Source organism: Dermacentor andersoni, chromosome 2, assembly GCF_023375885.2.
Source record: "Dermacentor andersoni chromosome 2, qqDerAnde1_hic_scaffold, whole genome shotgun sequence".
Taxonomy (NCBI): Eukaryota; Metazoa; Arthropoda; class Arachnida; order Ixodida; family Ixodidae; genus Dermacentor; species Dermacentor andersoni.
Window position 1 is genome coordinate 159,263,050 of NC_092815.1, and position 14,141 is coordinate 159,277,190.

General features: G+C 45.4%; 1 protein-coding gene and 1 long non-coding RNA gene across 3 annotated transcripts in view; one reads left to right on the plus strand and one right to left on the minus strand.

Annotated features, from left to right (window-relative positions):
• Window positions 1-7,813, plus strand: part of PAN2 (PAN2-PAN3 deadenylation complex catalytic subunit PAN2) — a 92,171-nt gene extending 84,358 nt beyond the window's left edge. For both annotated transcript variants that reach the window (XM_050187359.2, XM_055076092.1), the window contains exon 27: window positions 1,669-7,813. In XM_050187359.2, the coding sequence (XP_050043316.2) occupies window positions 1,669-1,844 (176 nt within the window). In that variant the 3' untranslated portion in view covers window positions 1,845-7,813. The remainder of the gene's footprint in view (window positions 1-1,668) is intronic.
• On the minus strand, window positions 7,134-12,353 carry LOC129387269 (uncharacterized). The gene is made up of 2 exons (XR_008614536.2): window positions 11,899-12,353; window positions 7,134-11,808 (listed from the first exon to the last, which is right to left on the minus strand). It is a non-coding gene; the product is annotated as an uncharacterized lncRNA (long non-coding RNA).
• Window positions 12,354-14,141: the final 1,788 nt, after the last annotated feature.

A 14,141-nucleotide genomic window follows, 5' to 3' on the forward strand; every position in this document is an offset into this window, starting at 1 on the left:
TCTGTCGGGATGATGCTGCCTGAAGAGAGTACACTTGTGAGCCAAAGTTTGCGGGAGAATTACTTCTACATGCTCAAGTGCAGCATGCCAATGAAAAGCATACATGCGAGACAAGGCATTCGAGCTCCATCTGCTAAAAGGAATGCCAACTGACTGACGAGGCAATGCAGATTTATTATTATTATTTTTTTTGTAAAGGCCTGCAAGAAGCCATTGCGGAACAGGTCCCATGTTGGCAGGGTCAACTCTCAGTTATCAAACCATTTGCGAAGGCATCTTCGAAGGTGAAGTACTCATGCTGCAGCTTGTCGTCGGAGTTCCAGGTGTTGAATGGGGCAATTCTTTCATAAGTCTCCAGCCAGGATTCATGTCTTCAGTAGATTATTCATGGAAGGTTGGTGGGTCCCGAGGTTGTTGCAGCAGAATGGGGGACGCTGGGGCAGCAATTGTGGTTGTCTTGGCCATGATATTCTTGGTCGTCTTGGGTAAAAGTTTGTGCTCTGGGGGCAGCTGTCGCAGTCGGCGGCTCGCTCGATGATCCGGGACGGCGTTCGTGTCGTCTTTGTGGTCCGGGCTTGGATCACGGCTTGGGTCGTCCGGTACATGACAGAACTAGCACCTCCACCAGATGTCACGTGGTAGTGACAATGAAGAAATCAGCAAAACTCTGAATGGCGAAACTAGTGTTTTATTGGGTGAACCTGTACCTTTAAAAACAGGCTACACTGATAGGGGCACAATGATAGCGGTGAACACAGTCGGCAATCGTAGAAAACCTGATCCGCGGGTCAAGCGCGTCATCGAACGTTCCAGAGTAATAGCTGGTGCCCATGTGTCTTTCAGAAAGTTCTATGCCATTCACATCACGCATACGTGCAATCAGACTACACAAGGTTCGGTAACAACAGACAGTGGATAAAACTATCCATGACGTTCCAGAAACTTCCGATACATGCAAGTGCGTCCTGCGCTGAGCGATAACATTTGTTAGACGATGAAACGTGGTCATTCGATAAATAAGTGCACGTGTTAATACACACTACAGTTGCATCTAGTTGCGTTGCCGCGACAAGTCCACTGGCTGAGTGCACTATGGCTCACTGAGGACAACTGCCCTTGGCATGTCATAGGCACCAAAATTCGAACTAGTGGCGTCTACGTGAACATCCAAAATCAAATTTGAATTGCGTGCCACAGTGACATTCAGAAGGCAGACCATCGTGGGCATGTTCTGCTCCGCCGTAGCCTTTGCAGTGAAAGTCATTCAAGAAGGAGTGGAAACACTGCAAAAGGAGTGTTTGATTGCCAATAAGTCCACTCTGCTTAACGCATTAAAGTACTTTTTGCAGCAAAGTATTTCTGAAATAGTATATTTTACCTTTGAATGCATTTCTCTACTTCGGTAAAGAGTGGTTCAGGGTCCCTTTTAAGGTGCTCAAATATGATAAAATATATTCACGATGTCATACTAACATACCAGCATTGTGGTTTCAGCGTGATGTTCAAGCAAAAGTTACTTTTGTCTACATTCTCTCCACTAGCAAGCAACCATTTTCCTCCAAAAGAATGAAACTAGAATTCTGAAATGAACATTTTCCATTCTAAACTGATTGAGGGTTGCTCTTTGATTTCTCCATAAATCTTGCACATCAATCACTCGCTTCTCAGGGCTGAAGATCCAGTCCAAGATGCACGACTCCATCGAGGATGCCAAAACAGCGCTGCGACTGTACCGCAAGTACCAGCAGCTCGAGAGGGAAGGGCGGGTCACTGAGTCCCTGAAGGAGATGTACGAGGCTGGCCGCAAGTCCTCGTGGAAGGTTCCCGGCGCCGATGAGGAATGACAGTGTGACCACCTTTGGGCTGAAGTTGAGGGTTGCTGGCCTAGCTTCGAGTCCCAGTGATGGCCATCAGAGGCAGAGGGTACAACACCCCAGTCGCCAGTTGCACTGCCTTAAAGAGCTGCCCAGAAATGCTCAAGGTAATGTGGCAGGTATGGCACGCATTGTGCTGCTGCCACACAAGGGTTTCAGCAGCTACTGTCTCAAGTTATCAGATATAGAATACAGCAGGAGCAAATGACATTGAACTGGACCTGGAGCTTAAAGAGCCCCTCACCAGGCCACGTAGCAAATTTTGGTTATACGCTGGAGGTTGTTACGTGCCCTCTAAAGAGTGTTCTACCGCAAGAATTTTTCAAATTAGTTCATTAATAGCAGAGATGGAAATATTTAAAGTGCTGCAAACCCATGATTTCAGGAGGTTAGTGTCACCGCCATCATAGGCACTCTCTGCACTTGCCCCCGTCTAGCCTCCGCAAGTGAAATTCCTTCCCTGCGTTCTCCCATACCGGAGGTGGAGGATTGCATAACAGATACATCACTGGCCTTGCCTTCCTTTCTCTCTCTCTCTCTTGCTTTCGCTGAGTGGCGCGCATTTAGTGATGGTATCGCGTGCGAGCTGTTGCATTTGTATCGTTTCGCACAGTACATGATTTTATGCGTTGTGCTTGAGAAAAACCTGATTAGTGGTATAAATTATTGCCACAATCACGAGCACTGAGGCAGGCACAAGCGGATCAAAGACCATGATCACAATTGGAACCCAGGAGAAAATAGCAGATAGTTTTGTTTTCTGCAAGTGTGACAGCACAACAGGGGAACAAACAGACCAAACCAGAAGTACGTCCCTCTTGCTAAGCACAGAAAGATTCAGTTTGTAGGATTTGTTTTTCTAAACCTTAGGTGGTCTATTGAAGCAACAGATCGAACAAATACCTGATGTTGCCTTGAATAACTCTTGGAGTCGCGTGTCATTGTGAGTGACGTCACAGCACTGCAGTTTACGTAGCCGCGCTTGTGTGATTGACGTTGACTCTCCGGCTGGGAGCACAGCACTCTCAAAGAGAAAGGCACACAGCATTTGTTTGAAATTTCAGCGCTTTTTGCAGGGTGTAGCGGTGTAACACTTTGCAGACACAATCATTAGCATGTATTATATGCACTGCACTTGTCAGCTCTAAATGGCCAGACCTGGTGAGAGGCCCTTGAAATTAAAAATAGGACTTAAGACAAAATGTTAATCTTTTGTTTGACAGAATTTATAGTAGCGACTGGTACAGGGAAAAAATGATAAATTCCTATAAGCTGTTTCATCATCCAGATTCTGCCAATGAATTTTTTATGCATGCATTTCATGCCTCTGGAATAGAACCCAGTCAGTGCTCAAGGTATGTGCGCTTGCAAGAGTCTCCAAAATAGCACCAGTTCAGAGATACTATTCATCCCCAAGCTTGCGGTGATATGCATTGGTGTATGCATTGAATTAGTGTATATCGTTCTGGATTTTAGGAACTGACATATCTCAAGATTGGTGCTGGTCTCAGGATTCCCACTAGACAGATGTGCCTCGAGCGCTGACTGGCTTCAATTCCATTATTTACTAACCATTGTTGCATACCCGCTAAGATTGTTAATTGAAAAGTTAACTAATTGAATTGAGTTAATGAAGCTTTAAGTGGAAATTATCAACCGATTTCTCATTTCCTGCACTGCCATGAATTCTGTCCAGCAAAAAATTGGCTTCTTTTTTTTTTCCTTGATTTAATAACTTGACACAGTTGTGGCTGACACACTGTGCAAGTGGCCCACAATGTGCTGTCGCACTCAAAATTGTAATCCTGGTTGGAGAGCAGCAATGGCTATCACCATTGCCCGCTGAAGCTGTTGGGAATGGGGCTGTGCCATTCTCAGTTGTCTAGGGGCTTACTGAGCATGCTTAATTGCACGCTTGGCTTGTCACCTACCGTATCAAACAGCTTTGGAACTTGTGCCTGTGTACCAATTGTACCATACAATTGACGTAACAGCACATAAGTGTTGGCCTTGCAGGATGTCCACAAAGGATGTCAGCTAAAGCTAGTGGTGACATTTTACGAGTGTGCATTCAAACAAGGTCTGGTACAAACACTATTGTGTTGAATGACTTTTCTTAACAGAAAGCATGCAGAAGTGGCTGCTTATGACTGTGTCACTGCCAATGCCATTGTCCCAGCCGATAAATAGAAGGCAGCTGCACATTATACTGACAGCTCTGCATATCTTGGTTAAACCTTGTGTCCCTACTGCTACTGTGGCTCGACCTGCGTCCTGTTAAGACCGTAACATGATACTATTGGCAATACATGTGCCATCAGCACCCATCGAAATTCAAGTAGTTGGAGCATTCAATTTTTCGTACAGCTTAGAGACAAGCAGTTGGAATGAGCTATTATGTCCAAGTCTGACGTGTCATGAGCTACGTTTGTGAGAAGTTAGTGTTGATCATGAATCTTTTCTCTGCCAGTCTGCACAGAAACTACATGCTGTGTTATGGTCCATTTTGGTTGGTGCCATTGCTGCCATTTTTGTCGGGTCGCAGGCAAGCACATGGGATATCTAGGTTGTGATCAGCAATTCGTGCTGCACTGGAGAAATGTGGAATAGCAGAAGCTTTGTCCTTTTACTTAGAAATAAAGCATCAGTTAGGGACGTGGAACACGACAGCATTATAGCAGCTTGATGGCCTTCACTTTGACGGAGTAATATGATTTTGAAGTCTACTTCATTCATTTATGCACAGAGCTTGCCCACACAGAGTTGCCTGCATGCACAGAGTTTGCCAGCATGTTGCAAGCACAGGTCTTGTCGTGTCCGTACGTTCCTACTATGCCATTCCAGCAGGAAGAAATTACCTCTGGGAAATACCTCTACTCATGACCTGCAAGTCTTTCCCTTTGCCTCACATGCAACAATCCTGAAGTGCTTTGCAAAGGTGCCTGTAGAAAGCATGGCACTACAATGATTTAGAGCAACTTCAGAATCCATGGCAAAGAGTCTTCAGATACGTACTGACCTTCTTGTGGAAAACACTTTGAAATGTTTGCTCTAGGCTGCTGCCTTGCCAGTTTTACAGTGATGCAACAACGTTGTGACTTGGTTTATTTGGTTGAAGTGCCTTTTGAACTGCAGTGTAAAAGAAAGCGGAGGATGGGTGACATGAAGTGTCGTGCTGTTGCAGTGTTTTTTGTTAATCACTGTATAGTATTCGTTTTTTGCCCTGCAGTTCAAAATGCACTGATGTCCATTTTGCAGCATTTCGGTGCATTGACCATCTCTGAGTACACACTGTATCAAATTTCGCATAATGGCTGCAAGGTTACTGCATTATCATTCATCATCCCTACGATTAGTTATGCACTCTGGCTTGCTCAAGACACTTTTCTCGTTTGAATAGTTCCTGGCCATTTTCAAAGAAACATCTCACAAAAAACCACAATATATTTGTGTCAAGAATGTGAGGGAGCGCAATTTCCTTAGTGTGCAGAGAGTCCTTGTAGATAGATGCCCATCCTGGGCAGTGCGGACAGCCTTTTGGCCTTAAACATTGCCAGACCTCTTCCACACAAGAAAAGGCAGACTGTGTGCAACACAGTGAATATGTAGTTACATGCCAAGTTGTGTGCAGTCTCACTATGTACCTAAGGCCACCCACTGTTATCGCATATCTTGTACCATTAAGACGAAGAATTCACGATGAAAGCCTATTCAAGACTTCGATACCGTGCCAATAAGACGGGATCAACGATTGCAGTATTGTTTGACAATCTAGAAGAAAGAATTAGCCATGCACAGAATTTAACCACTTTTAATTTAAACAGAACTTACTATGCAGTCAAGCCTCGTCATAATTGAAGCTGCATTCATTACGAAAAAACCTGTGTTATATTCAACATTCGTTATGAGCCTGTATCGTTACATTCTGACATTCGCAAAAAGCATTTTAGGTTTACTTTGTTGTATCCGATAATTTATTACATCCATGTTCGTTATATCGAGGTACGACTTTTTTTACACTCTTGAAATTGGAATAAACTGCAGATGTTGTTAGCACAATCAGGGTTTATTTTTAAATTTTTTTTCACATTATTAACAATTTATTAGACTTCCTTTTGCAGCTTTTGCATTTGTATGTCAGGCAATAGGGCTAAGTATTTTTGCCATCTCTTATGATGTCCTTAATATATGTTTGCACTTGTTCAGGGTGATGGAGCTTTGGAGAAAGTTATCTGGGTGTGGTAAAGATATTTCGGTCTGGTGTCGTAATTTTTATTAACAAATTCAGCCTTCTGAAGCTGCCATGTTCCAAATCCTTTCAAAAGTTCTCCGAATGTATATATATTGTATTTTGTACTGCAGCAAAGACACTCAGTCATTTAATGCATGAATCATGTACATCCTCTGAAAAACAAGATTGTGTACGTTTTGGTGGCTTCTCCCCATGTACTGTTTATTCTTGCTTTGAAGTAGGCATAAATGCTTGACTGGGAGACTTGACGTTTTAAAAAAAGGTCTTTTTTCACAATACATTGTGAAATATAAAGTAAGGTTGATTAGCCTCAGGGCCTTGCTGAATGAATCAATTTAGCAAGTATCTGTGTTCTACCATGTAGACTCGTGTAAGGGACACACTTTCCTTTTCACAATTTTGACGAGCTGTGGCCATTACACGGGACAATCTTTTGGTCCAAATAGTGCCGGTGCAGCCGATGACTATTGCGCACCCCAGATCCCCAAATGTACCACTACAACAGAGGTCAACGCACAACTCTCACCATCTAGTAGCAGCATGCGGAAGTGCGCAGCGTGCGAGAAGTCGCCGATACATGCGCACGCCATCAGGGCGCCAAACGTGATTGCTTCTCCGATGAAAACCTTTTGTTTTTGATTTTGGGTTGCGAAGTTGTGGGTGCGACCCTTGCACGTGTGCTGCCCTTACATGAGTCTATACGGTATACAGAAGTATTTTTCATAGTGAACTGCCCTGCAATGTTCACATTCAAATGGAAACAAACCAAATGAAACTATTAAATAGGCATAGCTACCTGGGCTGGAATGACTGGCCGAGAAATCGAAATTGACTGAGAAACGCACATTTCACACGTCTAGCACCAACCATTGTCATATTTTGCATGGGTAAATACTCTATTTGCTCAATTGTGACATGCACTCAATCATCACTCCCAGAAATGAAAAATGTAATGCCCTTGTTTGTTCACTTACCGGTTTCTCATGGTAAGCAACGGAATACAGTAATGATGATTTGCTCTCTTGTAAAAAGAAAATTTATTGTATCTGAGACACAGTAGGTCAGGCACCACTCATAATCACTGTCAGAGTCTTATCACTATAAACTGCCCAGAGCATCAAATCTTCCCTTTGCAGACCATTGCAGCCTAACCATAGCATCTAGAATAGCCTAATGAACTTGCAAAGTGGGCACGAATCTACCGCAGCTAATACAGCTGCAGTGACATGTGAATTGGAGTAAAAAAAATATTATGTCAATGATAATAAATTGTCACTGTAACACATTTAGTTTCATGCTCAGACCTAACATGCATATAATTTGGTAAAAAAATTTTCTGGAAAAATGTGTGCGTTAGAATTGAGTAAATATGGTAGTGTTCTGAAATTTTTCTAAAGCTTTACTGAAGCTGCTGGGTTCCTTTACTTTATTATTCTTTTTTGTGGATATACTCAGGTAAATGGTACATCATTTTGTCTTGCTTTACTCGTATAGTTTTGGAAGTTTTTTACAACTCTTCAATATTTGTTTGTAATTGTTTCAGGACTCGTTAATTGTTACTGTGTTCAATTACTGATCTCAGTGAGCACGTGTTTACACAACTGTGATGTTGCATCAATTGTTCACCAAAATTGTGTACATTATCTGTAATTTTCATAATCATAATAAAGACGTTCATTATTTTTTATTCTTGGCGATGTATTCTTTCATCCTTTAGTTTTTCTGCAGCACGGGGAAACTATGCTCGAGTTCACTGGCTCAGCACAACACAGTGAAAGCTACTAGTCATGTAAGCAAATCAGGAATGACAGCTAGCTGCATGTCTTTGGCAAAGACAAAGAACATGACGATTTAGTTTTGCTAATCCTTACGTGATGCTTCCATGCTGAGGGGAATCAGTGGCAGACAATTGGTAAGACTTTTCAGTCTCATTCCCGGCTGGCTGATGTTACCTGCACCTTTTCCCGTAATGCGTGTGGTCTACATCGGCAGCAAATCAGGAATGAGACTTGGCTGCACATCTCAAAGAATGATGAGGAATGTGTCCATTTTGTGCTGCTAATCGTCCTATTCAGTTGCCTATAGTTAGCGACAGAGAGTGGACAAGCTTTTTCATTCTTGCTTGGTCATCATCGCCTGTAGTGCTTGAAGTGTTGCATATTATTGCCCCTGAGCCGCACGTGGTCTGTGAAGCCAGGCGAGGCTGTTGAATTAAGTTTCATCACCTGGGTTCCTTCAGTGCCCACTAAAATGTAAGCTCGAAGACATTCCTGCATTCTGACGCCCTATCAGAGTGCTCTACAATTGGGAACTGAACTCGCTGCCTATTGTTTGCAAATGGAATTCCATAGCTGTTGACCAGTTAGAACTGGTGGAGCACGCACAATTTGCAGCAATCTGTTTTTCACCTGTCACTGCGGCGTAATGTTTGTGTGGGTGATCCAGAGTACTTTCTCACACTAGCAGTTTGAAATGCCTTTTTGTTGTAAATTAAGAATAAATAGCTGCAGTCCAACACAAGTAACATCATCCTTGTCTCCAAGATAACTTGTCACATAAAGTTATGTTTTGTCGTGATTGGTTGCTTGATGGTCCCGGCAATGTAAATGAGTGGTAGGACACTAAATTCTGGCACGCTTGCTGACATTAATCAACTATATATTCTGCTGTTTATTGCGGTGCTTCCTTTTTTCTGTATGTTTATTCACATCTTGTGAAGCAATAGTGCAGTGAACTCCAGCGCTTTGGATCCAAGTAGCTAGTTATAATCCAATAGCTAACACATGACTGCAGTTTTGAAGCAAACTGCAGAGATTGAGACTTACCCCCATATTCAAGCTCTTCCTTGGCCCCATTGGTTGTAGCGAATTGCCACCCCTTGACTGACGTAACCGTGCTTCGATAACGCTTCTTGGCAATTCTTGCCCCCACTAGTTGCTTGAGAAGCACGCATTCTCTCAAGTCCATTGGTGTAGATGCCAACAAAGAACGCTTGGTTAGAAATTTCTTGCTCTGGTATTGGCATGGTCTGCCATCGAAGTGCTGTGACCATTTAAGTCATGAGGCGGCGTTGCCATTCATATGCCTCGAAGCCAAGTGAACTGTTAAGTAGAGGAACGGTTTAAAATATATTAGTTTGTGAAATAGCCTATCCGGTCTCAGCACAGCATGCAGGACTGCCATGGGAACAGTTCTTATGCATCGGCACATGCAAATTTTCTACCTTTCCTGGCCATTTTGGTGTAATGTAATGACATTATATTGCTCCTTCTGATTGGCTCTGATGGTTGTCCACATCCTCTGTGATTGGTAAAAAAAAAAAGAAATTAAAAGCCAAGGAGTTCGGCCTATACTAGACTGCCTGTGCTGTACGGGATCCTTTGCAAGTTATACCTCAATCAAGCGGGCAAGTTCAGTGCACTTACAGGGAGTGCACTTCGGGACCTTGAGTGACACTTTAGGCTAGGAAAACAGAGTGCACTCGCACTAAAAAAAAAAATGGTGACAGACTAAAATCATGTTTTTTGAAGACGTAGCGTAAAATAAATAACCTTCTTAAATGTGATTGCATTGGTTGTATTATAAATAAAAAGCAATCTTAATCTATATTTACTTAACAAAAAACGAAAATATTTTTATCATAAGAATGTTGCAAGTCAACGCCGGCCAAGATGAATGCATAGTCAATCCAGAAGAAGATGGTGGCGTAATAGTTTCTTACAATAATTACTAGAGGGAACTCTGGTGCTAGTGTCTATGGGAGCTGCAACAAGAACGGTTGTACCAGCATGGGAATTATGAGAAGTACATGGATTTGCCTAAACTTCGTCTTTTTGGCTTCAGACGGCTTTGTGACTTTGTAAACTAGTCATTTTCAACAATATAGTGTGTAATAAATAATTAAATAAACATCATTAAAATTGGCCGTCAGCAGGATTCGAACACAGGAACTCTAAAACAGAAGCTTGATATCGAAACCATTAAGCCACGGACGCATGTAATGACAAACGAGTGCAACACCCTTATGAATTTATCGCAGGCATGCCAGTGCCTTGAGACGCTTGGCACATTTCTATTTGGCCACCTGAACAAGCTCAATCATTTCAATTAATAGCAATTGTGCGTGTTGGCGGCGTTTTCTGCACTTTGACGAGCATAGATTGTGCTGAAAATTACGACAATAAGATTTATATAGCGTAATATACAAAGCTACAAGAACGTCTGAATCCACAAGCACGTAAATCAGACAAATCCATGCACTTCCCATCATTCCCGTGGTGGTACAACGACTGCAGTGCCAGAATTCCCTCTAGTAATTATTCTAAGAAACTCTATGGGTGGCGCACGACGAGATGGCATTTGATCCTGCTAGAACAGAATATCGGCGAGTTCTGTTCTGATTATTTCGTTAAAAGCTGTTCAACAGCTAGAATGAATTTCTGTTCTTTTTCTATGCATTACATTTTGTATTGTTGAAAACGCTGGCACAAAGGCTACGCACTTCACCAGCAAAGTGCGTTCCGTGAACGCACTCCGACCAGAGTGCCTTTTTCTGCGAGTCACTCCGCTTGCGACGTTTAGATTTGGGGAAGCGCCCTTAAAACCGAGTGCACTTTCCATACATGCACTTAACTTGCCCGCTTGACAGGGGCATTACACTGATTTATGTACTAGACAAAATTCAAAATCGGGTAGCTAGGTTCATCTTGGGACTGTACAAGAGGGGGGAGAGCTGCACTCAGATGAAAAATGAACTTGAGTGGGAACTGTTTCCTCACATCGACAAGACTTGCAGTTGAAGTTCTATTTTCTTTTTTTTCAGATATTTAATGAAAAAACAGGAATGAACAAAGAAAAATACTTTAAAGAATCTCATTACAGTTCACATAGAACTGGCCATGTTTTCAAAATAAGGGAATTGCATGCCAGGACGGACCTATTCGAAAATCCTTTTTTGTTAGAACGATTAAAGAGTGGAACAAATTGTCTCAAGTGCAAGTACAAGTGTAAAAATGAAGATTTGTTGATGTGAATGCTGCAACCTTTCTGCTTTAGCGCCTTCGGGCAATGCGGGGTAAGCTCTAAATATAAAAAGAAGGAATAGAACACGGCGGAATCCAGCCGTGGCGAAATATCCAAGATAGCTGCTACAGGTGTCTCCTACAACTCAATGGTGTTTCGACTTCGAGCCGCGGCGCGGGGCGCATTTGTGTCTCGCGCCATCTAGTGAGCATTGCAAAAAGCGGCGCGCATGCGCGCGCGCGTCGCGAATTTTTTTTTTCCCTATAGTTTCGGATATTCCTTGCTTTAGTAAGTTTTTTTTCATGCCGCACCCTTTCCCCGTGCCTCCTCCGCTGCGCGCTGTGCCGTTCGTTCGCCGGCTCGCCCGCGGTCTCCGCGGCTGCGCTGAGAAATCCCCGGCGCTCCGGCGAGCTCGTTGCGTATCGGCAGAGGCGGTAGCGACGGCGAAGGCCGCAGCGGCGTCGTGCGCTCGCTTTCTCCGGCCGCCGCTGCTGATGTCACGGGCTCCCCCGAGCTAGTCTGGCACCGATCGAGGCCACTTGGTCGCCGCCGCCACAACACGTCGCTCTCCGGTCGAACCATGGACCGCGCCTAGGCGGCATCGCATCTTCTCGGCACTCGCCCGTGAGCGTCGTCGGTCGGAGGCGAGAGAACCGTAGCCTGCGCGCGGGAAGAGACAGCGAGATATGTCAGTGAATGATGCGCCAGCGTTCCTAGGCCTAGCCGCCGCCGAGCCGAGCTCCTACTGACCTAGCGACCGACCAGTGGAGAAGTGCTTAGCTGCACAGGCTCGCCCCCTACTACCGCTGCCGCGTGCGCGCGCGTGTGTGTGTGCGTGCGCGCGCGCCGCCCCGCTTGCTGTTGTACCCCCTCTCTCTCTCTAGTTAGCGCTTTCCTTCCGCTCTTCTCGTTATCTATCGGCGCACTCTCTCTCTCCACTTTCGTGCCGTGTGTGTGTGTGTTTGTGCCGCGTGGATCGTCTGCGAGCAGACGGAGAAAGGGTGTGCGCGCGCGCCGGTGTCAAGTGTGCGTGGTGCGATCCCATAAACAAGAGCAGCGCGCGCGCTCCGACGGCCGCTGCCGTGGATCTCCTCAGCCGAGTGGCGGCGACCCCGACGTCACTCTCGTCCGCCAGTGGTTCTTGCGCTACCGCTTCGGCCACCGATACCGTGTGGTGCTCGACAAGCTCGTCGCCGACAAGCATGGCCGATGAAGATGTGGTCTTCGACGACGTCTACGAGATGCACGAGTTCATCGGAAAGTGAGTATCGAGAACGACGGCGCTTTCGGGGCTTTCCGATGCACCGCGCGCGCTCGTTCCGAGTGGGATGCACGCGGCGAAGTCGGCTGCCAAGGTGCGTGCCGCTTTCCCCCTCTCCACTGGGGATGCAGCGGAGGTGGGATGCGGCTGACTGCGGAGCGGCGAGGAGAGAGGCTCGTGCTCCTCCCGGGCATCCTTTTCTCCTTTTTCATCCGCTCGAGGCCAACAGCTGTTGCGGCGTGCGCCACGATAGCTGCGCCGGCGCGCGTCTTTGACGCATCTGCGCCTCGTGCGTGCCACACCGCGGCTCAGTTGTAGCGAGGAAACGCGCCCCGTGTTGGTCTCGCGGAACGTGGGCTTAGCTGGTCCTCATCTCTCTGTCTCCTACTATGCGCAGCACATTGACGCCCGCGTATTCCTGCGTCTATTGAGAGCTGCATCTTCGCGTGCCAACAGCAGCGCCGTAACGCACAGCCTAGCGAGCGGAGGAATTCGACGTGCTGAGATTCCGAGCAGTCAAATTGGCCGCTTATCTTCAGGCAGGCGCGTACAACGTCTCACCTGACAAGGCCGCCGGTGTGCTCGCACGTAGGAACGCATGCGGGCCTCGCATGGCCATAGTTTGGGCTTGGCGGTTAGACTCGTCGAGCTGAAGCAAGCGTTGATACAGGCGCGTGCCCCCTTATCGCTCAATATGTTGAGGCATGCCGACGGGACGGATCAGCATGTTTTCTTTTTTTCTTTCTTTAGTTACACTCTGAAACAGCCTTATCATCTACTGAACATCGTTGGTTCCCCATGCCATAAGAAATTAAACGTTTCGCTTCGAATTTGCCTTTGGTGTCGAGTTGTGTGTTGTCGTAGTTCGTGAACGGTGTGTGTTTGCCCATGTGCGTTACCCCTCCATGGGCAAACGCACGTGCAACCATGCAGCGTCGACATGTCGCTTCATTTCTAGGCGTCTGCATATAATACTGGCCAAAAGAAAGAAAAAGAAAGAAAAACGATAACCGGCTTGTCATGCTGAAACGTTCCTTCATTCATGTCTCTCGCATCACGGGACAGCAGAATTGACTTCCGGCTTAGAAAGGCCTTAGTGATAACAATAATAATTTTCTTACATAACGATTTATTTCCCTCTTGTTGAAGTATAATCGGAATAGCGTTCACCTTGAAGTTTGTCTTCTTTTTTCCCCCTTGCGTTTGTATGTGTACAGTCTACTTTATATCTTCCCATATAAGGCGCACTGTACTTGCATTTATGGATAATCGAATAAACAAATGAATGAATGATAACATTAAACGTATTGTTCTTGACGCAGGGACGCAACTACTTGCGCCCCTATTGTAACGGCGGAAGTGTCAGGTTGCGCCGCATAACGATATATTCGCGAGTGGCGGCGACTGGGAACTCGATTCGTCCAGCACCCGACCGGCGCTCACGAAAATGACCTCTGTTTCGATCAGAGTGCACGAACTTGCGTATGCGACTTTCTCCCTCTCTCTCTCTCTCTCTCTGTCCTTCTATTTTTTTTTTTTTCGCCAGTTCTGTCCGGTGCGCGCAAGGAAAAGGCACGGGCATCGAGCTGTTGGGTAAATCGAACCCCCTGCGTACTCAAATGTGGCTTCGTTTCATTTTAATGCGCCGAGCACTGCAACACACGAACATATCAACATTTGACAGTATGATCAACGTGCTGCGTTCTGGCAACAATGGTGAAAAACTACTTTT